At 38.7% G+C, this 27168-nt stretch overlaps 1 protein-coding gene across 1 annotated transcript; it reads right to left on the bottom strand.

Moving 5' to 3' along the window:
• Positions 1 to 459: 459 nt before the first annotated feature.
• FAM133B (family with sequence similarity 133 member B) lies at positions 460 to 25663 on the bottom strand. Its single transcript, XM_024577219.3, has 11 exons — positions 25547 to 25663; positions 16125 to 16222; positions 14287 to 14365; positions 10837 to 10911; positions 10632 to 10664; positions 10161 to 10223; positions 9622 to 9714; positions 8276 to 8326; positions 6598 to 6690; positions 4935 to 4982; positions 460 to 1746 (listed from the first exon to the last, which is right to left on the bottom strand). Exons 1-11 carry the CDS (start codon positions 25568 to 25570, stop codon positions 1660 to 1662), a joined length of 744 nt encoding a protein of 247 aa, XP_024432987.3. The 5' UTR covers positions 25571 to 25663; the 3' UTR covers positions 460 to 1659.
• Between the last annotated feature and the right edge of the window lie 1505 nt (positions 25664 to 27168).

The raw sequence follows: 27168 nt of genomic DNA, 5'->3' as shown, positions 1-27168 counted from the left end.
TAAGAGTAGGAAGCTCTAAGCATAAAATTTAAGGAAACTAACCAAGAAATGTGTTATTTTTACAGCTAAAACTTGAAGACATGTCTTATCCTCCTACCACCTAACACCTAGTAGTGTTTCTTAATCATTGTAACTTCACTTGTGACTCAAAAGGAGCCGATAAGAACTTGGCTATTTTTAAGTAAAATAGCTATTTATTCAGCCTCTTGTCATGCCAAAATGTTTTGTGCATATAACACTATAATTGTCACACAGGCAAAATTATACATCAAATTATATTTTGTTACCTGATTATATAAAAATGTAAAGTGAAATTGATTTATCAATCCCTTTTAACATAACTAGTAAACAATTCAGCAGGAGATATGAGGCACAAAATCTTAGTAAAATGACACAGAAAGAGCAATAATGTAATTCTCACTGAAGTTTAACTTGTCATAATTTTTTTATGAATATACAAACTTTTAAAATGTTATAGTTACTAAGATTCTGGCAAGAGCTTTATGTAACAAGACACAGCATAACAGGCTTGCCATTCAACTTGTATATGGTAAGTCTCAGCTTCAATATGAAGCTGTTACAAACAAAACAAAACAAAACAGAACAAAAAACCTGCTTTTCACATGCTAAATATCTTGGCAAGAATGCCATTAAATGCAGTAAGGAATTTAAGATAGCAAGAATAAAAGTTAATAAAAGCTAAACATTACAGCCTAAACAAAATTCATACAAAAAATAACTATCACTGGTTACATAAAATTTTCCTGACTGGTTAAAACTTAACAGTATAAACCATGCATATTAGAATCTTTAGCTATCAAGTTCAAAAAGTACCAGTGTGTATTTGAAATGACTCCTCTCCAAAGCCAAAGTATAGTCAAAATTAATTCAAATGTTATAACACATTCTAATACTAAAAACCACTCAGCATTATCGAAGTGGAGGTACATTCCAGAGCTTCCAGGGCTTTCTCGTGCTGCAAAAGGCCGTTTCTCTGGTTCACTCAAAGCAGCATACAGCAGAGTCCAAGGATGTTACTAACCTCAGTGAAGCGCAGGACTGCCATACCCAGCTCTGACCTCCCCATGAAGCATGGCTACTGTGTCCGCAAAAATAGGATGTATGAGGATAAAAGGCACACTATTCTGCTAAAGAAAATAGCAAACCACCCCAACCGTTGAAAGCTCCTTCCCCAGGTAAATAATAAAAGTATACAAGAGGGAAAGAATTAAAATACACTTATTTACAGAGTAAGGATACTGAAATATCAATGCAATCCCTACTTCAAAAATGTTAGCGTCATCTAGTCATTTCTGTTTACATCTCAATGATGTATCCAGACTCAACTTCCGTCGACTTATCATTAGATACTTCTAGTCAAAAATATTAACTTTATTCCCAAATAACAACCACTAGTATGACTGCAGTGTATTATCTCCCAAAGTTACTAAGCAATGGAAGAGAAAAAGACAGATGTTCAGGCAGCAGGCAATTATTACGGCCCTTTCACACAGCGGCATTCTGAGTGGCTACTGAACAGTCCAGGAATAATTCTAGAAACAACAATATTCATGCACTTTAGTAAATATGTCATTATTTTCACAGTTGAGATCTCCTCAGACATTGCACTTTATAAGGGAATCCTGATTTTTTCTAACATCATGGTGAGTCAGGACTCGAACTAGCAGCCTTCTTTTTCTTTTTCTTACTGTGTTTCTTATGCTTCTTTTTCTTCTTTGTTTTTTCCTGTAAAGATAAGTCCCATGTTAGACATTTCTACATGAAAATATGCAAATTAGAAACAACCAGTTTACTAAGGTACTTCTGAGCTACTGCACAGTTATTTCAAACAATCCACACAACCAAGTAAGCTACTCAAAACATTTCTTGAAAAGCATCAATAATCAGTATCATGAGGATGAACAGTGCTCATCGACTTTCAAAATAAGGAAAAGCTTTAAGTCATCAACATATTAATGTAACTTTTAAATTTCGTGTAGAAAATAAATTCAATTGAATCACAGTATCAATAGCTATTTTTCATTTATTTAATTTCTAAAGGTAAAATAGTTGTAGTTACTGCAAAGGAATCCCTATACAACAGCACAACAATGATTTTTGCAAAGTGATAGTTTTCAGAGGACATACATTAAATCTGCTATTTTTAAGCAAACAGAAACACAGATATTATGTACTGCTGAGACTGGGAGCGCTTAGGTTAACAACGGACTGGCACGAAACATTGATGGGTAGTTGGAAAGTCTTCTTTGGCTTAGTGAGACACACACTGGACTGTCAGAGGAAAATGCCACTGAAGCCTCGTAAAAGTAGTCCGACTGTCACTGGGTAAGGGGAGCTAGAACCTCACTGATCTCTGAATCTCTGACTGTTTCAGACACAGAAGAGAAGGCTGAACTTTCAGAACAGATACCTGGAAAGGTGGTATCAAATGACAGGCTAGTTGTTGATGTTCAGGAGAAGAAAATAAAAGGCAAGAAAAAAGATGTAAGGGTAGTAAAAGCCAAGTTTCCTATCCATGTATCTATTAGAACTTTCTACAGTCCTCCCTCCTCTCTCAAAAGTCTCTACCCTTTTGTGGCTCTCAGCTAACTGTCATCGTTCTTTTCATTACAAGCCCAGTCCAAAACTTGTATTTGGGCTTTTAAAAGTAAGTTTTGCATTTAGATTATGTTTCAAAGGGCAGTTGAGCACTCTCTAAAATACTTTCCTTCTTGGCTTCCATGATAACCTCACTCTACTGCTTTTCTTCTACTGCAAAGAGCTCTTCATTTCCTTCACTGGTTCTTCCTCTGCTCAACTTTTCAGGGCCTCCTTCCCTTCTCTTGCACATGCTCTCCCAGTCACACACTTTAAATGCCACTTACAAACCAAATCTTTATATCCAGTCCACTCTGAGCTCAAGACTGGAAATGCCTCATTAACGCCTCCACCTGGCTAATTACCATAAAAAATGTTTAATTTTTCTCTCCAAATCATCTTGTACCCATCTTAGTAAATGGCATCACTAATCTGTCATTTTACGTTAGCCAAAGAAGCTAAGCTATCTTTGACTCTATTCTTTGCTTTAACTCTAGTCTTCACATCCAGAGCACCAAGTAAGTGGTACACTTAAGTCCAGAACACATCTCAAATCCATCATGCCAATCCCTCTCCATGATTACCACTGTAATACCAACACATTCCTCACCTCTATCCATTCAGCTCCTCTGCCAAAGCATTTTTAAAAAAAGTAAAGTTGAGCCCTGGCTCGTGTGGCTCAGTGGATTGAGTGCTGGCCTGCAAACCAAAGGGTCACCGGTGTGACTCCCAGTCAGGGATTCCCTGCAGGCCAGGTCGCCAGTAGGGGGCACACAAGAGGCAACCACACACTGATGTTTCCCTCTTTCTCCCTCCCTTATCCTCTCCCTAAAAATAAATAAATATTTAAAAAATAATAAATAAAATAAAAAAGTAAAGTTGATTCAGCTGATTCACCTCTTTGCTCAAAACCCTCAAAACAGCATCCCATCACATTCTGATTAAAACCCAAACACTCTGTTGTGGGATATGAGCTCTGCTTACTTCCCACCTTACTGTATGCTGCTCCTTTGTCTACTAGGTAAAAGCCCAGCTTAACATCTTTTAGGTCCTCAAACTCATTCCCACATACGTCCTCAGCTCTTCTCTCTGCCTAGATATTGTTCCTTTAATCTTCACATGGCTGGCTCTTTCTTGTAAATCAGATTTCAGTTTAATTTTACTTCCTCAGAGAGGCTTTCCCTCCCTGAAGTCACTCCCTCACACATCACCCTCTTTTCTTGTACTCTATCATAACAGCTCTATCAACATCTGGAACAGTGCCTGCATATAGAGGTTAATAAACATATGCTAGCTAAATGCATGAACAGTGAAGTATGCAAATACAAATCAGAATTATCCAAAATGTTAACCTTTATCTTAATGAATTCATTAATCTGAGCCAAAGACCAAAGCAGTCTTTATCCAAATTATTTCTTCCATTCAAAAGTCTTTTAAATGTCACCTTAGACTTGAAGGCATATATATATATACACACACACACACACACACACACACACACACACACACACATACATATATATAAAATGTTAATTCTGAATCAAACCATACATTACCAAGTGAACCTTCTTATCAGAGAAGGACCCTCATTTTAAGACCTAGGGAAATTATGGGAATTACCCTCAAATCTACAAATGTGGTTCCCATTTTTATTTTACCTCTCCCTAAGAAAATACCTTTAAAGGCCAAAGTCTATACTTATAGTGAGCGCTCCAAAGTTACTTTGCTGATATGGTCCACATTACTCTTTGATAATCTGTATTCATTTTTTCTAGGATGGTCTACTTCTTATTTAACTACCACTTCCATTTCCCTTTTCTTCCTCTTCTTTTGGTCTCCTTTCCTACTTCTCAATCTGCATAATAGCAGAGCTGGCTTTAGAAATGATCAAAAGAATAATCTTTATTAGTGAAATCATTTATGTTGTCACATTCTGGCTTTTTATTCATTGCATCTTGTGTTTGGAAAGGCTTTTTCTGTTAATATCAGGTTTGGTTGATCTGGAAGTAACTACTATTGAAGATAGAGGGAATCACCATATTTTAATATCATCTTTCATATTATTACACCTTAAGAAAATCAAACAAAAGTTTGAGCTTATATTTCTAACAGTAAGATATTGAAATGGAAACAGACCGTGTTTGCTAGCAGGGCATTTTTCCTTTTTCCTGTGCCAATTCAATTTTCTCCAACCCATTAAGAGAAGCTGCCAAACACCATAATAAATATTTACTTGGTCCTAGTAAATGCAATCATGCTTTCTTTACCCACTACTCATTTTATATTAAATAAAAACAGCTATACTGTTGTCATGTAAAAATGTAAGTGATACTTGCTGTTGCTTTTTCTCTGTCTTCACTGCTTTTCTTCTTTTTGGCTCGTACCTAAAAAGTTTAATTTTTGTGGAGAACGGAAGACAAATATGTAACTTGTACTTATGGCATTTCTTTTTCATTCCCTAATATACTTTGTATCTTTAAAATTTATATGTAAAAACATTTTGACAACCAAGTAACATTTTAAATGCCTTATTTACCTTAAACCTGTTATATCACAACGAGAATGAAATAGAACACATTTAAAGAGAGGGAAATTAATATTTTAAATCTCTAAAGGGCTTTTCTTATATTCTCTTTCAGCACCTATGAAAAGCAGTGAGATAAAATGGATAAAAACCATGAGCTCTGAAACCAACCAACCATCCAACCAAGCTCTGGATCCTACCTCTGCTATTTATCACTCTCAGTTTCATCCTCTATAAAATGGCAGGGGAAGTGCCTGGAATAAAGTGGGTATTTCTCTCTCTCTACAGTGTTCAATAAACAACAGCTATACACATAATGTACTCAGTATAAACCAACTGATCAAATCCAAAGTTGCCAAAGCTCCTGTGTATTTAACGTTAACTTAGATGTAACATTATTATCTGTTGCTTTTCTGGCCATAGCAATGACCAGAGTGGTAGCAGCTGTGCTGCACCCACACTCGGCAGGGCCAAGATAGAAGACGCTGCCATGCGCTGTCCAGCACAGCCCTGACATGGCTTCTGAGGAGCCCGCCAGACATCCACACCTACTTAGAACAGAGAAGCTAAGTTTACTGTACTATGAACACGAAGTCTTTTGTACAGGGTTTTAAGATACACTCTCAAGAATTTACATATTGAAATATAATTTAATAAAAATTCTGCATTATAAGTTTTTTGGATTTTTTCTATTTCTGTCAAGGGATAGTAATATTAAAATGTGTAGGTTTTATATACATAAATATATATTTCTATAAAGGCTATAAGTTCATTTCAGGGGCGTTACAAAATACTACTATAAAATGAGAGCAACAGGCCCTATTTTAAAAACAAGGAAACCAATTCCAAGAAATACTTTAAAAATGGTAACTTACAGACCTAAAACTAAGTAAAAACTGACTCTAATTCCAAGGGAGTACAAAATCTAAGACAGATCAGAGCTGAAAAGGACTGGATAGATGATCTCGTCCTACTCCTTCACCGCACAGACAGAAAAACTGAGATCGCACCAACATTTCTGCTCTATCTCATCATCTCTTCACTACCTAAAGAGCAGTTCCAAACAGAAACAAAGAAATACTGGGTTTCAATACACAATACATCATACGGCATCTTTCATGTAGTCAAAATAGTACAATAAAAAGAAAATATTCGAAGACTGCTGGGGGCTGGGTGGTCTAAGGGGACTGACTAGATGGTAATGGAAAAAACATAATAAAGGTCAAAAATTAAAAAAAAGAAAACATTAGAAGAGTAAAAATAATATACATATCTCAAATTGGAAAGGTATGTGAGAATATAGCTAATTATCAAAATAATAGTAATATAATTGTGAAAAATACAAGACTTATTCTAAAATGGAACAATCTTTTATTTTTCATAGTAAATCAAATACATATGAAATATCTTTTTCAATTAATATTAAATCAAATAACTGAACATTTTAAAGAAAATAGATCTGATCATATACGTACCTCCTCAATATAATCTGATTCTGATAAGGACTCAGATGATAAAGGTTTATCTTCAGGATACATCTTTCTCTTTTTGCCAAGTCCTTTAATGTCCTATTAAAAAAAAATACATGCATCATGACTCAAAAAGACAGTACTACAACATGCAAATTTTGTTTCCACACTCTATCAACATTTAAAAATTTTTTAAAATTTATTATCTATTATTAGAGAAAGGGGAAGGGAGAGAAAGAGGGGAGAAACATTGGTTGGCTGCTTCTCACATAACCCCAATCAGGGACCCGACCTGCAACCCAGGCATGTGCCCTGACTGGGAATTGAACTGGTGGCCTTTTGGCTTGGTGGGACCATGCCCAACCCACTGAGCCACACCAGTCAGGGCTTTATTAACAATTCTTAAAATTACCATAAAAATTATTTCTTTTTTGCCCTGGCTAGTGTGGCTCGGTGGATTGAATGCCGGCCTGCAAACCAAAGGGTTGCTGGTTTGATTCCCAGTCACGGCACATGCCTGGGTTGTGGGCTGGATCCCAAGTAGGGGGCGTGCAAGAGGCAACCACACATTATGTTTCTCTCCTCTTTCTCCCTTCCTCTCCCTCTCTCTAAAAATAAATAAATAAATACAATCTTTAAAAAAGATTAAAAAAATCAACGAGTTCAAAAACTGAGCAATGGAAAAAAGTCTTGGTAGTTGTATTTCATCAAATGGAGAGTACTTTGAAGATGACTGAAGTATTACACATGTAAGAATAAATACATCATGTTTTATATATAAATTCCAGGTTTTTGGGGGTTCCCCCTCATATATACTACAACTTGGATGAACCTGGAAAACATTACACTAAGTAGAAAAAAGCCAGACACAAAAGGTGACATACTGTAGGACTGCTTTCATATGATATATCCAGAATATGGGAACCCATGGAGATAGAAAGCAGATTAGAGCGTACCTGGGGACGGGCAGAAGGGAGAGTGGGAACTGATTACTTAACAGGTTGTTTTCAAAAGGATGATAAAAAAGCTTTGGAACTAGAGCGAGGTGGTTGTTGCACAACACTGTACATCCACTAAATGTCATCAAATTGTAATTTTAAGATGATTGATAAGATTATGTGAATTTTACCACCATTTAAAAAAATGGTATGAATAGGTAGTAAAATATAGCGACACTAGTTCATAGTTTTCTATTAGTAATTGCTTTATTTTTAATAATTAGAATAAGATTTTAAAATGTAAATCAGTAACATGGGTAGAGATAAATTTAGCACTAATTATAGTTGAATCACAAAATAAAATATCTACTAACAGTAATAAAAGGTTTTTTTTCAAAACTTATCTATGGTACATTCAATGTGAACCAGAAGACCATGTTCTTTAATTAAAAGTTCCTCCTTTTAAAATAACTTGAGGAAACAAAGGAAATATTTAATCTCCATCACTTTGAATTTTTAATCTGAGACAACCATTAAACTACAAAAATTCAAACTTTCTGCAGGAATACTTTTGATCTTTCATCTTCAATAACGAATCCAGTAATTTCCTTAAATCAACACAAAATGTCATAAAAGCAAATAAGTAAATCTCAAGCTAAAAAGGGGAACACATTATTGTTTATTTCTTGACGTAAATGAAGTATTGTATGACAGACTATCTTAAGGAAATATAAAATTATAATTACCTTTTCTTTCTCGGTTGCATCCTTTGTCTTCTTTTTCTTTTTCAGACTATTCTAAACAAATACATATATGTACCAATTTTAAATGTAAAAGATACAGCATAATAGTATAACAAAAATACCAAAAAGGTTATTTGCTCTATGACTGAAAAGTTTACTTCAATACCAGAATTTTATTTTAAAAATATAGAAGAAATGTATGTTGTATATATATACTTGTAAGAAAATGAGGTTTAGTTTATTTGGCTGTATGTCACATCTATGTGCACCTAAAAAGATACTGTCTGTGATAACCACATGATCTATTTTAATATGACTTTATGCCACTGCCTGTTTTTGCCTGAGGTGGTCATAAGTACTGGAGTTCAATTCCTTCTGGGCCCAGACTTCTACCAATGTGATTTTTCTACTCTTTTTAAGGACAGGAGGTAAGAATATTTGCTCAGCTACTAACATCTCTGCACCTTTCACATCCATATAGTGGGGTAGCAAGTATCTACTGCATAGGGTTGCTGAGAGAACTGAGTTAATATGTCAAATGCTCAGAACTGTGCATGACATGTAGTAGGCATTCAATAAACGTTAGGTATCAGAATCATTAGACTGGCTCTTCTGTTTTAAAAAACAATGAAAAAACCCAACATTTACTGAGTACTTTCTAGCCACCAGGCATTTTGTCAGAAGAAATATAACCAGGGGAGAGATATCTGCCCCAAAATAAGACAGTTGCTTTGCTCTCCTGGGACCCTAGGACATTTGTTTGCTCAATTGTGGTCCATAGACACCCCTGTGTAAGAATCACTGAGGACATCTGTTAAGAATGCAGACTCTTGAGCCTAATCACTTACCAAATCGGACTCTGAAAATGAGGCCCGACAACCTGCACTTTTATTGTACTTGCATGTGTTTCTTCTGATCATTATGTGTGAGAGTAAATTGTGTCAGACAATTCTAGGTAGTACAGAACAGACTCAGGTATAGTAGAAAAGACACTGGACCAGCTAGTAAAAGACAGATTCAACCTCAAATTCGGATACCAGCTATATAAATTCAAGTAAGACTTTTCTCTGAACTATGACTTCTTTATAAAAATAGGAAAAAAAAAAAAAGCCTGTCAGACTTATCATAAAGCTGTCACGCAAATGTTGAGAGATAGAGACATACGTGTGAAAGTATTCAGAGAACAATTAAATGACACGTGTAAAGCATTAAGTGGCACAAAACATCCTAGTATATAAAAAACAGTATCTTATTTTTAAATGGAGAGCAATTTAAGTTAATAAAAGTAAAAGAAAAACCTAATCATATGTTTTTGCTATCCAAAATGTTGCTAATTTAAAAATTTTTACCTTACTGTCTGACTCAGTCTCTGACATGGAGCTTTCAGAAGATTTATGTGAACGGTTCTTCTTTTTCTTTTTCCTTTTTCCTTGTTTCTTATCCTATATAAAACATTTTTTAGAAACATTTGCTTTCTTTTTCAAAAATATAATTGCTGCATTTTTATTAATATCAAATCTTTATCAATAAACAAAAGTAAACAGAAAGACCAGCTTATAAACATATGTTTCACTTAATGTTTTAAATATAAGATATCACTTTCCTGGTTTATTAAAAAAAAAGTGATTTGAGTCACACATAATTCCTAGTATCTAGTCAAAGAGCTTTTTAGATTATTCAAATCCAATTCTTCTGATATTTTAAAAATGAACAAGACAAATTCTGAAATCTAAAAAATATATACACCAATACTTAACTATCTAGGTATTTATTTGTATCAGTGCTCTCAGTTATAGAAAACTAATAAAAACCTGGAAGTAAACATTTTTAACTGGTATTTCATAAAGAAATTATACACATTTCATGAATCATTGCAGGTAAACCTTACCTCATCTTCAGAATCTGAAGAACTGCTGGAAGAATCAGAGCTTGATGAAGAAGAGGATGAATACTTGACCAAGCACAAAACAATTAAAGATTGTGAGATGCAGGAATTTTTTTCTTTTACTAAGTGTCTCAAATACTTGTCCTGACACAGGTGCCATCTCTGTAAAACTTTATATGAAAAGTCAACTGTCACATTTCCTCACCGCCCCCGCCCAAAATAAAAGGGGAAAAAAGGCTCCACAAAGTAATGGCAATTTCCCTCTCTAACAGCAGTGCAGCAGTACTAGGTTATAGAAGGAGGGTGGCACCTGTCTTTTACGTCAGAAATAGAACACAAGCACCCAATAACTACCAAAGGACCTCCAGGCTCTTTGCCCCATCTGGAGTTAGCATACAAGCTTTATAAATGAGTCTTACTTTTTTGGTAGGCTCTTAATTTCAACATTTAGAAAAATGGAAAAGTTTTGCTCACCCTACCAGATTTCTTCTTTTCTTTTTTCTTTCTCTAAAAGCAAACAAACAAACAAAAGGTACAGATCTAAGTAAACTGATGTGAACTTTGAAATATATATTAGTAATAGCATAAAGCAGTATTATGAAAGCCCAACTGTGAGATTAATCCCAACTTAATCCCAACTGTGAGATTAAGGGTAGCAATAAAGTAAAAATAGTATTACCTGTCTTTTTTTGGATGAGCTTTCACTTCCACTTAATAATTTCTCCCTGTGTTTTTCTAGTTCTTTCTTCCAGTTCTGCAAAAAGGTTATTAACACCATCAGAGGACATCTATCCCCTTCCAATACACCTAATATACGAGTATAAGACAGCCACTGTTTCCTTTCTTCCAGCCTCTCACCCATCCCAGCCTCTAAATACAAAAGGTGCTCCAAGTGCCAGATTCCTTTACTCTATCACCAAGAGGACCTCTACCAGCTCTTCTCAGAGAGGATAATAAGGGATGGGAATTCTCCACTGTATATCCTGTATATTGAGAGTAGGTATTATCATCAAAATTACAATTAAAATTTAAACCACCATCACTTAGAACCATTGGAAATTGAGTTCATTCAATTCCGACAAGTTCATTCAAGTCTGACAACTACGGAATTAAAGAAACCACATCCATCCAGACTGGTAGGAGGGGTGGAGACCCAGAAACACCCATGTGTGGTGGATAAAAATTTGACAGAGATATCTCGGGATCGAGGAGTCCCAGCCCCAGAGCAGGCCCCCCCATCCCAGGGTTCCAGTGCCGGGAAGTCCCCATAACTTCCAGCTGCATAAACCAGTGGGGACTGAGTCAATGGAAGGAACTTCTGGAGTCCCAAGCAGTTCTCCATAAAGAAGGCACACATGAACTTACGCAGAGTCATACCTCTGAGCTCCAGCACTAGGGTAGCAGCTTCAGACCACAAGTGGCATGAGGGAGAAGGTGAAGTGTCTGGCATTAAGGCAAGAGCCGAGGGACAGCTTTCTCGCAGACAGAAAGGCAGGCAGAGGCTACTGTCCCTTTTCTGAACTGTCCCCCCACAGAGCCGGCAGGCTGGCGCATATTTCTGACTCCATCAACTTGGCCAACACTGTGTGCCCAGCCCTGGAGACCCAAGACTCCATCCCACCCAAGATATGAATGGCTGGTCTTGGCTCATGCTTCACAACTTTCTAAATCCTATCAAACAAGCAATAGCCGGCCTCACTAAACCTGCAGCCCCTGTACCTCTTGCTAAGGGGTCCTCAGCCTGGCACTAGCAGCAGCCAATCTAGATTCATAGCTTGGTTTCACCTGGAATCTCCAAGTCCAGCACAAGATGCAACCATCTCAGATTGCTTAATAGTTCATGCAGGGTGGCCTGGGCAGAACACAGGTGCAGGCTTCCCTTGGCCTGCACCACCTGGGAAACTGCAAAGCCTGTGCACCCTGTGGGCAACTACAGACCATGTCAGAGCACCATGACCCTACCTACCCTTGCACAGGAGGGTGGAGGTTGGTGGTTAGTAGCCACAGCCAGTCCTTATAACTGACTGGCCTGGGTAAATCCTTCCCATTGACCTGCCAACAGCAATCAAAGCTCAACTACAAGAGGAGGGTGTACTCAGCCCACATGAAGGGTGCCCTTGAGTACCCTGCTTGGGTGATAGGTGAGGCTGTGCCACTGGACCCTACCGGACACCTACTATATTAGGCCACACTATCAAGACAGGGAGCCATAGCAGCCCTACCTAAAATATAGAAACAAACACAGGGAGGCTGCCAAAATGAAGAGACAAACATGGTCCAAATGAAAAAATAGATCAGAACTCCAGAAAAAGAACTAAACACAATGGAGATAGGCAATCTATCAGATGCAGAGTTCAAGACACTGGTTATAATGATGCTCAAGGAACTTAGTGAGGACCTCAACAGCATAAAAAAGATCCAGTCAGAAACAAAGGATAGGCTAATTGAAATAAAGAACAATTTAGAGGGATACAACAGAAGAGTGGATGCAGCCGAGAAACAAATCAATGATTTGGAACATAAGGAAACAAGAAACAACCAATCAGAACAAGAAGAAGAAAAAAGAATCCACAAAAATTAGGATAGTGTAAGCAGCCTCTGGAACAACTTCAAGTGTTCCAACATTTGCATCATAGGGGTGCCAGAAGGAGAAGAGGAAGAGCAAAATATTGGAAATTTATTTGAAAAAAATCAATGAAAGAAAACTTCCCTAATTTGGTGAAGGAAATAGACATGCAAGTCCAGGAAACACAGACAATCTCAAATGAGATGGATGCAAAGAGGCCTACTCCAAGATACATCATAATTACAATGCTAAAGGTTAAAGATAAAAGAGAATCTTAAAAGCAGCAAGAGAAAAGCAGTTAGTTACCTACAGGGGAGTTCCCATAAGACTGTCAGCTGATTTCTCAAAAGGAACTGCAGGCCTGAAGGTATTGGCAAGACATATTCAAAGTCATGAAAAGCAGGGACCTACAGCCAAGACTGCTCTAACATTTAGAATTAAAGGGCAGATAAAGAGCTTCCTAGACAAGAAAAAACTAAAGGAGTTCATCACCACCAAACCAATTATTATATGAAATGTTAAAGGGACTTATTTAAGAAATAGAAGATCAAAACCATGAACAACAAAATGGCTCTATCAACAGTTGAATCTAAAAAACAAACTAAGCAAACAAGAACACAGACAGAATCATGGATATGGAGAGCATTTTGATGGTTGCCAGAAAGGAGGGGTATGTGGGGGAAAAAGGTGAAGAGGTGAGGGGATTAAGAAGTACAAATAAGTAGTTACAGAATAGCCATGGGAATGTAAAGTACAGTATAGAAAATGGAGTAGCCAAAGAACTTATACACATGACCCACGGACATGAACAATGGTGGGGGGATTGCCTGAGGTAGTGCAGAGTGCTGGGTAGAGGGGGGCAAAGGGGGAAAGCTGGGACAACTGTAATAGCATAATCAATAAAATATAATTTTTAAAAAGATTTTATTTATTTTTAGAGAGGGGAAGGGAGAAAGAGAGGGAGAGAAACATCAATGTGTGGTTGCCTCTGGAGCACTCCCTACTGAGGACCTGGCCTGCAACCCAGGCATGTGCCCTGCCTGGGAAGTGAACCAGAGGCCCTTTGGTTCACAGGCTGGTTGTTCAATCCACTGAGCCACATAGGCTAAAATGTAATTAAAAAAAAAAAAAGAGTAGGTATTATTACTGAGGCTGAGGAATTTTTTCTAACAAAGATGGTTAGATTCTTTCCCCAAATAGTTTAAGTTAAATTAATCTATACTGTGGCTAAAATATTATGTATATGTTCATAATCAAAAACAAGCAAATATTACCACAGAAATCTCAGGGTAAAATGGCACCATGGTGATGAGGGAGAGAAGGTAAAGAACCTAACATTTAGAAAACTTCCAGGTGATTCAAATTATTGTGAGATGGTTTTTCTCTATTAAAAAAATCATATATTTACATACAAACCTGTACTCAATACAACAAAAACACCTATAATATACAGAGCCCCTTCAACCTGGAGAGCTAGACCCAAACCTTGGTTTACCAAAGTTACTTAATTCTTCTTATAATAAATATTAGTCTACTTTTTTTCAAAAGGTCCTATTCACAAACCTCATTCATTTTTTCTTCAAATTCAGCCAATGCCTTGGAGCCTTTCTTTTTCTTTTCCAGTTGTTCTTTCACTTCTTCCCTTAAAAAGTAAAATGTAAAAAACATGTTTTTAAGCAATTCAAATTAGAGATGGATGCTTAAAAACAATACAATAAAATTTCATAAACAAACTGCTCTCAGTATTTTAGTAAACCTCCATTCCAATGTTGATACGTTTCAAATTTGTGTCCGTATCTTTGTGAATCAATTATCATAATAAAGCCTACCAGATAACACCAATCACTCCTTTTCTACACATGGATTATAAAAGTTAATATAGGAAACATTTGAGCACTTACGTGCTATAGGCACTGTTTTAAATACATTCCTTTAACCCTCGCCACAATCCTTTGAGAAAAAGTATTATTATTTTTACAGATAAAAGCTGTAGCTTGGGGAAGGTAAGAAATCTGACTAACATCACAAAGCTTTAGCAACAAAAGTGTATTTGCTTGAACTACTGTATTCGATGACTAAATCATCCATCTTGTAATGTATCACACATGTGCAAAAAGCGAACACAGCACACCTGACTGCTTATTCTTAGGAAGGACTACCTACAAGACTGGCCCTGGCTGTTTCAGGGAACTTGGAATTTAGGAGAGTTTACCAATCTCTGATAAGAGTGGTTCACTGTGCCTGTTTATACAAACATTATATTTCAGGCCGAACATCTACATTCCAAGAGTCTGGAATTTTGGCACCTAACAGGCAGAGACTGGCCAGTCCCAAGTGAAAACCCTGCGCACAGACTCTATGAATTCCCCTGGTTGGCAACATCTCACATGTGTTATCACAACCCATGCTAAGGGAATTAAACACGTCCTGTGTGACTGCACAGGAGAGGAAGCCTTGGAAGCCTGCACCCAGTCTCCCTGAGACTTCGTCCATGTACATTTTCCCTTTGTTGCCTGTGGCTGGTATCCTGTCACTGTAATAAATCTCACCCACAAATATAACTATCTATGAGACCTAGCAAGTTACTTAACCTGAGTTCCTGAGTTTTCTTGAGGACCGCTGACACACCTGTAATATACTTACTTGAGCACATCCCCTTTTAAAGTTCATTACCTCTCCTCAATTTTAAAGACAAAATATACTTTGTTTTGGAATAACTTATTTTCTGGTAGGCTGCAATAGTTAACAATAGCACTCATGAACGCTGTCAGAGGTGGACACGCTTACTTCCTATTGAAGTCAAAGGACTGTGTTATACATAAGCACAACTTTCAACTGTAGTTGTCCAGCTTTCAGAGGCGCTTAGGAGGAGTCTGAAACTCAACTCTGACGCTTGTTATATGTTACATTTGAGCAGGATATTTAATAGTAAGAAAGAAAGTAAGGCCAGTGCTATGACAGCACCACTCAACAAGGGCCAAAAACATTGAAGTAAAAATCTAACAATGGGAAATTCTAACATTGAAAAGCCAGCGGATAAAGCAAGAAACAAGACCTAACATTATCTTTCCTAACACCTAGTTACATCTCAACAAAGGATGTGATTACTCAAATCTACCCTTTTAAAACAGAACACTGCAAGGTTAAGTTCATTTTGGGGGATAAAGAAGAGATTGGTATGAAAGGATATCTGGTAGTGCGTTAGCTATCTTGGGTGTTGGGTTCTCAAATGTTTGCTTTACACTCGTGCATGTGTTTCGTGCACTCAAAAAAAGCACATATCAAATATTACTTCAAAAATTACATATCTGGCATATGCTTGGCAATCAATAAAAGTTGCAACAGTAACCTTTTAAATATTTATAAAAACTTTATAAATAGGTAAATTCTTTCACAAATACCAGGTAGGCCTTGGTCGATTCAGATAATCCTGGATTGTTGGCCCTGAAGACTGGACTGGACCCCTTGATCTGGCCATTGCTATTGGGTTCATATAGGCCTTTAGGAAAGAACAGAAATTTACTCCATTAAAATAACCATTAGAAAGGCAAAAGCTCACTTTCAAACAATTGCTTATCAAACAATTTTAAGTAGGTGGATATTGTCTCCACATAAGCATAAACAATCTGGCTAACCAAATTTTCATTACAAAAAATAAATTTAATGCTCATTTTTTAAAAAAGATTTTTATTTATTTATTTTAGACGAGGGGAAGGGAGGGTCAGAGGGAAACACCAGGGTGTGGTTGCCTCTTGTGTGCCCCCTACTGGGGACCTGACCTAGTTCACAACCCAGGCATGTGCCCTGACTGGGAATTGAACCAGCCACCCTTTGGTTTGCAGGCCAGCACTCACTCCACTGAGCCACACCAGCTAGGGTTCATTATTAAGCCTTACGAGTTTGGGAGATGAGTAATATCGTGCTTTCATGAAATATGTGCCTTTACCAGAGATTTGATGAAAATTATAATGACACCTCTTTCTTACTATAAGAGGGCTTTATATTGCCATCTAAATCCCAATAACCCTGTGAGCAGGATGACACTGCTCTCCGGCAAATAAAACTCAGTCCCAAAGAAGGTAAAGCAGATCTAACTCCAAATCCATTGCTTATTCTACTATATCTTCTATCTTAGGAAGTACTGTGCCATACAAAATGCAATTTTACTCACTAATTGTTAACATCAATATTACATTATGCACAGGAAGCAAACAAACAAACAAAAGGATGTCTTCCAAACTGATGCATACATCAACATGCACTGAAGTAAAAACACTACCCACGGAATGGGAGAAAATATACAAGTCATATATCTGATAAGGGATTAATATCCCAAATGAATAAAAAAATCTTACAACTCAGTAACAAAAAACCCAACCAACTCCATTCAAAAACACACAAAGACTTGAACAGAGAGTTCTCTAAAGAAGATACACAAATGTCCAATAAACACATGAAAAGATGTTCAACATCACTAGTCATTAGGGAAATGCAAATCAAAATTACAATATGTCACTTCACACCCATTAGGATGGCTATTATCAAAAACACAGAAAATAACAAGTGTTGTCAAGGACAGAGAGAAAATGGAACCCTTTCAAATTGCTGGTGGGAATATAAAATGGTGCAGCTGTTATGGAAAAGTTTGGTGTTTCATCAGAAGTTAAACACAGAATTACCACATGACCCAGAAATTTCACCTCTAAATGGAAATGAAAAAGAATTGAAAGCAGGGGCAAAACATACTTGTATACCATGTGCATGGAAGCATTATTCACGATAGCCAAAGGGTAGAAACAACTCAAATGTCCATCTACAGAGGAATGGATAAGATGTGGTATATACAAGAGTACATACCATAGAATGTCATCCAGCCTTAGATAGGGATGTAATTGCTACATGCTATGACACAGATAAACCCTAACAACATGCTAAATGAAATGAGGCAGACACAAAAGGACAAATATTGCATGACTCCACTCATATGAAATACCTAGAATGAGAAAAATAAGAGAGACAGAAAGTAAACAGACGTTACCAGGAATTAGGTCAGTGAGGTGATTAGGGGTCACTGTTTAAAAGGTACAAAGCTTCTTGTTTGGGATGATGAAAAAGTTCTGGAAACAGCCCTAGCTGGGTGGCTCAGTTGGTTGGAGTGTCATCCCTGCCCACTAAAAGGATGTGGTCAGATGCCCAGCCAAGGCACATGCCTAGCTTCAGAGTCTGATCCCCAGTTGCAGCGCGTACAGGAGGCAACAGACCAATGTTTCCCTCTCTAACATCAATAAACATATCCTTGGGTGAGGACTAAAAAAAAATTCTGGAAATGGATGTTGGTGATAGGTGTACAACACTGTGAAAGTACTTAATCCTGTTGAACTCTACACCTAGCAATGTTGAAAACAGTGAACTTTATTTGTATTTTAGCTCAATAAAACTCTATAAAAAAATAAATTATTCTCTGTATACTGTACTCATATTGCAGAACACATTTTTAGACACGTTTTCAAAGACACATTGAGACAAAATAAGGCAAGTTTGTTAATTAGTGTTTAGCAAAGAGATGCTTTATTAAAATTGACTTTATTCCAGATATAAAATCTGTTATTACTTCAGTCTCAACCTCTTGGTTCTTATATTCAGTTTTCCAAATTTAATTCAAGTCAACAAAACCCTTCTATTTCTAAATAAAAAGAATTTTGGTTGAAAATGACTATTTTCAAGGTTGATTTTAAGGCTTTAAGTCTATACTTAGCATCCCAAAAGAAGCTAACAGAGAAAACACATTTGTTGCATTTACTTAACAAAATTTGTAAAGATGACTAACATTTTCCAACTTCATAACAAACATTAGCTATATATTTCTAGATTTCTCTGCCAGAGTAAACAGCATTAAACCACTATAAACAACACACTGAGAACTGTTTCCATTCGACTGGACACCACCTGATTGCTTGGATGAAAAGGTTAAACCTTCAACATAATGATCTTACGGGCAGAAAGGAATGCTTCTATTGTCAGAGATGTTACAGAGTAAGGGCTAAATGTGGATTATCAAATATGACATTAAAGACAACGGCATAATATTATTTTTTCACTGTAGAAAGAATTTATTTCCTTCATTAAAAAACCTCAATAGTGCATTTAACTATAAATGCAATCTTCTCATTCAAGGAGTTTAAACAGAAAGTTTTAATTGCTTCAGGTTTCATTTTTAAAACTCTCAAATTTTCCAAGGGAACACATCAAAAAGCCAGATTTAAAATGTGTTAAGGCATAAACTTTATAATTAATGGGTCTACTATTCTGCTCCCAATGCCAGTTCTGGATGAGGGCAGTCCTCCCACCTACAGCTAAAGCATCAAGTAAATAGGTGCAAACCAAATCCTGCATCCACTACTTAAGAAGCGCTGAAATTAGGTTAGAAAAGTTTGTGTCATGATCTTGCACAATTTCACTCCTACTAGAGTAAAAAGCAAACCCCAAGGCTTGCCTCTTATACCCGCTTTAAAAATGTCTCTGTCCACCCCTCTCCCTGCAATTCCTTCCTCCCTCCAGGAAAACCTCCAACTAACGGTCTCCACAGTAGCCTAGCCAACCAGGCCTTCCGGGGGGCTGTTCCTGCGCCCAGAAAAACAAAGGGGATTCCCAGCCAACGTCCTCTGCCATACTGAGCATCACCAGCACTATGGCATATTTTGGTGCCAACTGTTATGCCCTCAAATATTGTACTAAACTGCCTTTGCTGAGAATTTCAGTTTGTGTGGAAATTTGACAACCAACAGGCCTCAGTAGAGGAACTGATGGCCTTGCTAATGACAATGACAACCCGAAGCAGAAGCAAGTACAAAGCGCAAGCTAAGATCATCATTTTAAAACAGAAGTGCCATGTCATAATTTTAGCAATAGTCAATGGTAAACTATTTTGAGTTTAAAATTGTAAAAACTGTTTATTTCCAAAGAATGCAAATATACACAAGGATGTTCAAAACTAAATTACTAAAATAGGGAAAAATGAAAAACACCCAATTAGCCACTAAAATGAGATTAAGTATATTAATGTATACCCCAAAATAAAATTAAAAAGGAACCATTAAAAAGAATGGTTCCTTTAAAAAGAACGAGATAGATCTACAGTAACTGATATAGAAAGACGTCTAACATTTCTCGTGAAAAGCAAAAAAACCCAAGTTGCCTAAAAATAAGACACCATATTAACAAATAGCTATCAATTTTTTTTGCCTTTCTAGTCTTAAAAATATATTTTATTGATTATGCTATTAAAGTATCCCATTTCCCCCCCTTTGTTCCCCTCTGCCCTGTACATACCCTCCCACTGCATTTCCCCCCCCTTTAGTTCATGTCCATGGGTCATACATGTAAGTTCTTTGGTTTCTACATTTCCTATACTGTTCTTAACCTCCCCCTATCTATTTTCTACCTACCATTTATTCTACTTAATCTCTGTACCGTTTACCCCTCTCTCCTCTCCCTACTCCCCCACTGATAACCCTCCATGTGATCTCCATTTCTGTGATTCTGTTCCTGTTCTAGTTTGCTTTTGTTCTTGTTTTTTAGGTTCAGTTGTTGATATTTGTGAGTTTGTTCTCATTTTAGTGTCCATAGTTTTGATCTTCTTTTTCTTAGATAAGTCCCCTTAACATTTCATATAATAAGGGCTTGATGATAAACTTCTTTAACTTGGCCTTATCTGGGAAGCACTTTATCTGCTCTTCCATTCTAAATGACAGCTTTGCTGGATACAGTAATCTTGGGTGGAGGTCCTTGCCTTTCATGACTTGGAATACTTCTTGCCAGCCCCGTCTTGCCTGTAAGGTCTCTTTGGAGAAATCAGCTGACAGTCTAATGGGAACTCCTTTGTAGGTAACTGTCTCCTTTTCTCTTGCTGCTTTTTAGATTCTCTCCTTATCTTTAATCTTGGGTTATGTAATTATGATGTGCCTTGGTGTGTTCTTCCTTGGGTCCAACTTCTTTGGGCTTCTCTGAGCTTCCTGGACTTCCTGGAAGTCTATTTCCTTTGCCAGATTGGGGAAGTTCTCATTATTTGTTCAAGTAAGTTTTCAAATTCTTGGTCTTCCTCTTCCCCTTCTGGCACCCCTATGATTTGAATGTTGGAATGTTTAAAGATGTCCTGGAGGTTCCTAGGCCTCTCCTCATTTTTTTGAATTCTTGTTTCTTCATTCTGTTCTGTTTGAACATTTCTTTCTCCCTTCTGCTCCAAACCGTTGATTTGAGTCCTCGTTTCCTTCCCATCACTGTTGGTTTCCTGTAGATTTTTCTTTTATTTCATATAATGCAACCTTCATTGCTGCCTGAGTCTTTTTTATGCTGTTAAAGTACCCAGTGAGTGAGTTCCTGGAGCATCCTGATAACCAGGGTTTTGAACTGTGATTCTGATAGGGTGACTATCTCTTCATCGCCTAGTTGTATTTTTTCTGGAGCTTCAATCTGTTCTTTCATTTGGGCCATTTTTTTGTCTCTACGCACCTGTTACATAGTAAGGGGTGGAGCCTTAGGGTTTCACCAGGGCGGGGCAACCCCATGTTGCTGCCCTGAAGCTGTGGGGGAGGAGTCCGAGAGGGAACAGTGCTGCTTGCTTAGCCCTCTGCCAGTTTTCAGTCACTTCCCCGGTTACCCACAGTCAAAGGGGGCCCTTCTGGTGCTGATTCCCAGGTGGATGGGTTTGTGTACATTCTAGGACTCTGTGGGTCTCTCCAAAGAACTCTCCTGTGAGGCTGGGAGTTTCTCCTGCCGCATCACCCCCCACAAATGTTTTCAGTTAGAAGCTTTGAGGCTTTATTTCCCTGCACTGGAGCCCTGGGTTGTGTGGTCTGTCTCGCTCCCCAGTTGTTCCTCCCAGTTTATCTGCACAGGAATGTAGGACCACGTGCTCCACCAGTCGAAGCCTTGCCCACCCCAGTCCTCCAACCACCGCCTTGCTATGAGTCCTCTCCACCTGGCTGCTCATCTCCACCCCTCCTACCTGTCTGGTGAATGTTTCTTCTTTAACTCTTTGGTTGTCAGGCTTCCATACACTTCGATATTCTGCCAGTTTTGGTTGTTTTTTGTTTTTAAATTTGTTGTTGTCCTTCTTTTGGTTGTGTGAGGAGGCACAGTGTGTCTACTTATGCCTCCATCTTGGCTGGAAGTCTGAACTCCTTTTCAGCCATCAAATTTTAAAAACCTACACGCATATGCACCGGAATGTAAAGGGAAATGCCCACTATTCATCATTTTATACACTGGAATTTTTTTAAAAAAGATTTTATTTATTTTTAGACAGAGGGGAAGGGTGGGAGAAAGAGAGGGAGAGAAACATCAATGTGTGGCTGCCCCCCACGTGCCCCTACTGGGGACTTGGCCCGCAACCCAGGCACGTGCCCCGATTGGAAACAGAACCAGCGACCCTCTGGTTTGCAGGCTGGTGCTCAATCCACTGAAGCACACCAGCCAGGGTTACACTGGAAATCTTTAAAAACAACTCATTACCTTTACAAAAACAAAAACAAAAACAAAAACAATCTACACACAAACATTATAATATTAATGTAAACAAATGTGAAAAATTCAATCACAATACTGCCACTGCAATTCAGGAAGCTGAATTGTCTTCAAGTAAAAATCTACAAATTGTGCAATGGTAATTGGTTATTCTAAAACTAACAAATTGTAACACAACATTCACCATGTTTTAGTCTTCAATTTACCTTAAAAGTACATTAGCATTTTTATATCTTAATATATACTGTGAAACTGGTTTCTCAAAGTACATACCAACTTATTTTGCTATTTATTTTTCAGATGAAAATAAAACAGTACTGTAGTGTATTTACATGCTAGGCCTATTTATAAACAATTTATAGTAAAATTACATCAGATTATCATTGAGTATTCAACAGACTTAACTTTCAAGCTTCTGAATATAAATACTACCCTCAGTGTGCTTAAGTATACTCCAAATATCTCCATTATTTATTTGTTATTTATTAGTGCATTTAAAGTACTAGGCTCCTTGCAAAACACCTGATAGTTTGTCCTCATAAGTGTTAAGCAACAATGCTTTTACTATGCACTACAGAAAGGTAAAAAAAAAAAAAAAAAAAGTAACTATCTTACAAAGGTAAAGCCTTTTCACTTATTAGTGTTAGTGTGAAAAACAAATACATTAAGTGAGTGGTTAGGCATCAGTTAAAGAAACTGCAATTTCTTGACACCATCTATCAATCACTTTAAGTACTGTCAAATGCTCATATTCATATATAACTAGAATTGTCTGTGGCTTCAAACTGCTGCATGAGTTTGGGTAACAAAACAATCTGTTTTTGAAACTCAGGGTAGCAAACTGGGCTCAAAGGAATTTAAGTGGGCAGGTTGGAAAGAACAAAGCAGTAAAACTGCTAAGGACAAAATGTGCAGAACTACATTTGTTACTTTGATTACCTATTTTTAACCCGACTCTAGTTTACATCTATTTAGAGAGCACAAAGTAACAGAAAAAAACATGAAGGAAGCTTTTGGAAAACAATGGGCACAAAGGGTGACCATCATGAACTTAAGGGCCCTTGACAAATCTTGAGATTTAAAATGTCAAATTAAAAACAAGCAAATAAACCTGTTCAAGAATGCTCAATACCAAAGCGAACCCTAACGAAACTACTGACTTAGGGTGAAAAGGGTATGTCGATGCAGGTCCACCAATTGGCAGGTCTACCAATTGTAACAGATGTCCCGCGGGATGCTGAAAATGGGAAGGCTGTGTATGCGTGGGCGCAGGGAGTACATGGGAACTCTACTTTTTGCTCAGTCTGGCTGTGAACTTAAAACTTCTCTAAAATAGTCTATTTAAAAGCAAAAAAAAAAAAAAAAAACCAAAAAACATTTCCACCTGAAACTTAATGGTTTTTAAAAAAGCAATTCTGTCATCTTTAAAACTGTAATTTTATCAATGCAAGACCAAAATGCTAATATTTGCATTTTGTTATTTACAATGAAGAATTATGAGGTACTGAACTAAGTGCAGATGACCCAAATCTGGGCCCCAGTTTCAACAGTTCCATCTCCTCCATAGGGAAACTGCATTTGACAGTCTGCATCTTCTACATCTTAATTTCATGTTTTCATTCCCACAACCTTTTTAGTACAAACAAAATGTCACCAGAACACTCTGCCAAGGCACCATACTGAATAATAAGTAGAGCCCCGAGTACCAAAATGCTCTGGGGTAAATGAAGCTTGCTTGAAAAGTTTTTCAAATGCTTTAAAGGGACCAATACTTTCCCCCAATAAAACAAAACATCTTAGGTCTCTGTATGAAACTGCACTCAAGGCCTGGTAATTTCTAAACGCTTAAGGCCCAATCACATTAAAGAGCCAAAACACTCTTAACACTTCAAGCCTAAGAAGGTCCCAACAGAATACTCTTTCAACTCCGTGAAAATCAGGATACCGCAACAAGCTCTGACCCACAGCCAGGAAAGCAAGAGAAAAGAACATTCCTTAACCTTGTAATCAATGTTCACTACAGTTGTTTCTAGACAGCTTTGATGTATTAAGAATACACAAAATTAAAACGACTGTTTTGAAGATGGAAAATGTCATCATTTCATAAAAGCAAAAACCGTTTAGCACTCCCCTACCTCCCAAAATGTACAAAGGAAATAATAGTTGAGAACAAGCTAGTTCAAGTGCATTTATTTTTCATTTTCCTGCTCCGTGGTCAAAATTCACAAGCAATCCCAGGAACTGTGAGGATGCCACCAAAGTTTAAGTTTACGGCACATCCAATCTGATGCATAACCCGGGTTTTCCAAACCAACCAACCGAGTAGCCATCTTGAATACCTCCTTATCTCCATTTGGCAAAAGTCCCTTCTTTTTCGAATGCCCTCAGAACCTCAAATCTCTATCAGGTACCATTTCTTACTCCATTATGTATGTATCTCCTTTATTTCATTTACCAGAATAGTAACAACTTTCATGCCAAGCACCGGCCTGCACATCTTTCTGTGGTCTCAACTAGGTTGAGGAAACCACTGATCTTTTACAGAAGAAAGTGAGGCTCGGGGAAAAGCAACGTGTCCTAAGTCACGCAACTCCGGAGGGACCAAAACCGACATTCCAAACAGTCAATGCTCCAGGCTGACTCCAAAGTCAACTATTTGCACGCCATTCATTCCTTCACGGGGCCTTCTAAGTGCCAGGCGGTGCCGGGCGCTGCACACTACAGGCCAAAAGCTTCCATCCTGGTTCTCAAACGGGAGCACGTCTGCGCTTGAACTGTGGGCGCGGCAGGGCCCCGGGAGCAGGGACCGCGTTGGACGCCTCCACCCCATCTAAGTGCGCACGAAAGGAGCGCAGAGGTGGGGTGCGAGACCCCGAGAAGGGGCGAGTCCCGGCGCCTCCACGGGCCTCAGACTTTCGACTAACATACGGAGAAGACAGGTCTCCCTGAGCTCTTGCAGTTCTTTAATTAAAAAGAAAAGGCACTGCTGATCCCAGTACGGCAAGGAAGCGAGCCAGCCTGGGAGCACTACCGAAAGGTGCGGCGAGGTTGGGGCAGTCGAAGAAAGAGGGGGACAAGAACAAGCGGAGAGCGTGGGGCCCAGCCAAAGGCGCCAACAGCGCGCGGCGCACGCGCGTCTGGAGCAGGCGTGGGGGCGGGGGGGGGGGACAGCTGGGGCTCGAGGCTCCAGGTCCCTCAGGCCCGCAACCGACCCTCAGGCCGGGCCGGGAAGAACAGGGGTCTCGCTCTTCTGCCGCGGGCCCCGCGTCGGCCCATTGTTTTCTCCCCCGCAAGTACTCACCACCCGGTTGTCCCTCTTCCCCATGATGCTGGACTGCGCACACCGCCAGCTGCCGAGGGAGACCAGGCCACTGGAGCGGCCGGAGCGGGTCGGCACAGGTCCTTCCGTCGACTCCTCCACCCCGCCCCGAGAGCGGCGCCGCGCGGACCGGGCGGCTGCGTCTGGGCACAGCGCCACCTATCGCCGCGGAGGAGAGGCCGGCGCCGGCGGTCACCCGCGGTTCCCCGGAGTCGCGCGGGGGACTCCAGTTCTTTACCACCCACCAGGGGCATGGGGGCACTGCCCTTCTTCTGTGCAGCTGCCCTCACCAAGGCAGCTCACCTCCGTTTAGCTCTCTTCCATTTCAGATGCACTGAAATACGCATGCTTGGAGATTCAAAAATTATTCCAAGGCTTATTGTGTGCTTTGGCAAAGCTCAAGTGCTGGGAATAAAGTGATGAGGCCAGACGTGGTCCTTCGCGGAGCCATCGGGTGGTGAGGAAGAAGACAGCCGCGTCGTATATGTCGCTAACGAAATCGCCCTTTAAGTTCAGTTCCACTAATCCATCACCCATGCATTCATTTTCACACTAATTTTGAACTTTGTGCAATTCGCTAATTAGGCGATTGGAAGCTGGATCCCGGGCAGGGCACAAAGATCATTAAGACACAATCCCTGCCTAGGGAAGATACGGCTCCACAGGGCCAACTTTACTGCGTGGCTAGTCATAACATTGTCAGTACAGAACTGAAACTGCAAGGAAGGTGTTAGGGGCTCCAGGGTAGTTACAGACCTGGGCAAAGCTGGGCCTTCTGTGCCCGTCTCAGCACAGTGTCATTAGAAAGTAACTGAAAATTAATATGGATATTTTCTGGACTCTCGGAAAATGGCAAAATGGGCTCATACTCATTACATACAAGAAAAATTCTTAAAATCGTCTTTTCCCGTTTTGTCCGCCTCCCTCCCTTTCTCATGCTGCATTGCACAACAGACGCTCCCAACTCCCATTTTCTCTTTCAAAATTTTCCCAAACTCTCTCAAATGCTGCTGTTAGTGGTTCTACTCCCCACTAAGCATTCATTCTCCTGAGAAAGCCACTTTGCTTTTTTACTGTTAATTAGACCTCCCCAGTCCTTCGTTTCTCCTCCTCTTCCATGACTTGAGCTGGGGAGCTCTCTGACCAGACAGGCTTCTCTGTATGCACAGGAAGAGAAGAATCTGTGAATAAGGTTTTTTTCATGGCTCAGTTATAGTTTTCTTTTTAATATTCTGGGCACTTTACAAATATTATTTCCAACACTTCAACATAAGCTTGATAATACCTGTGGGAGAATATAGTGTTTTCCCTCTTTCTCACCTTTCACTTCCTTTGGCTGATTATACAGAGATTTAAAAAAATATACTAATGCTATAAGTCTACAGAAGAGTTTGTGTTTTCTGTAGATGTCTCCCCCTCTGGCAATGTACACATCCTCCCAGATGGAGCAGGGATCCCAGATAAGGACAAAGAAACAGGAAAATGACGGAGGAACGTGCAGAAATAATGAAGAATGCTAAAGCCATTGAAAGCTTATCTGAGTGGACTTCATAAACACTGGATCAGTTCTAGCCTTCTCAAGATACAACTCAGAGTAACTCAAT

Source organism: Desmodus rotundus, chromosome 6 (genome assembly GCF_022682495.2).
Source record: "Desmodus rotundus isolate HL8 chromosome 6, HLdesRot8A.1, whole genome shotgun sequence".
Classification (NCBI taxonomy): Eukaryota; Metazoa; Chordata; class Mammalia; order Chiroptera; family Phyllostomidae; genus Desmodus; species Desmodus rotundus.
Note: the sequence above shows the minus strand (reverse complement) of the source record. Positions and strands in the feature narration are given on the sequence as shown.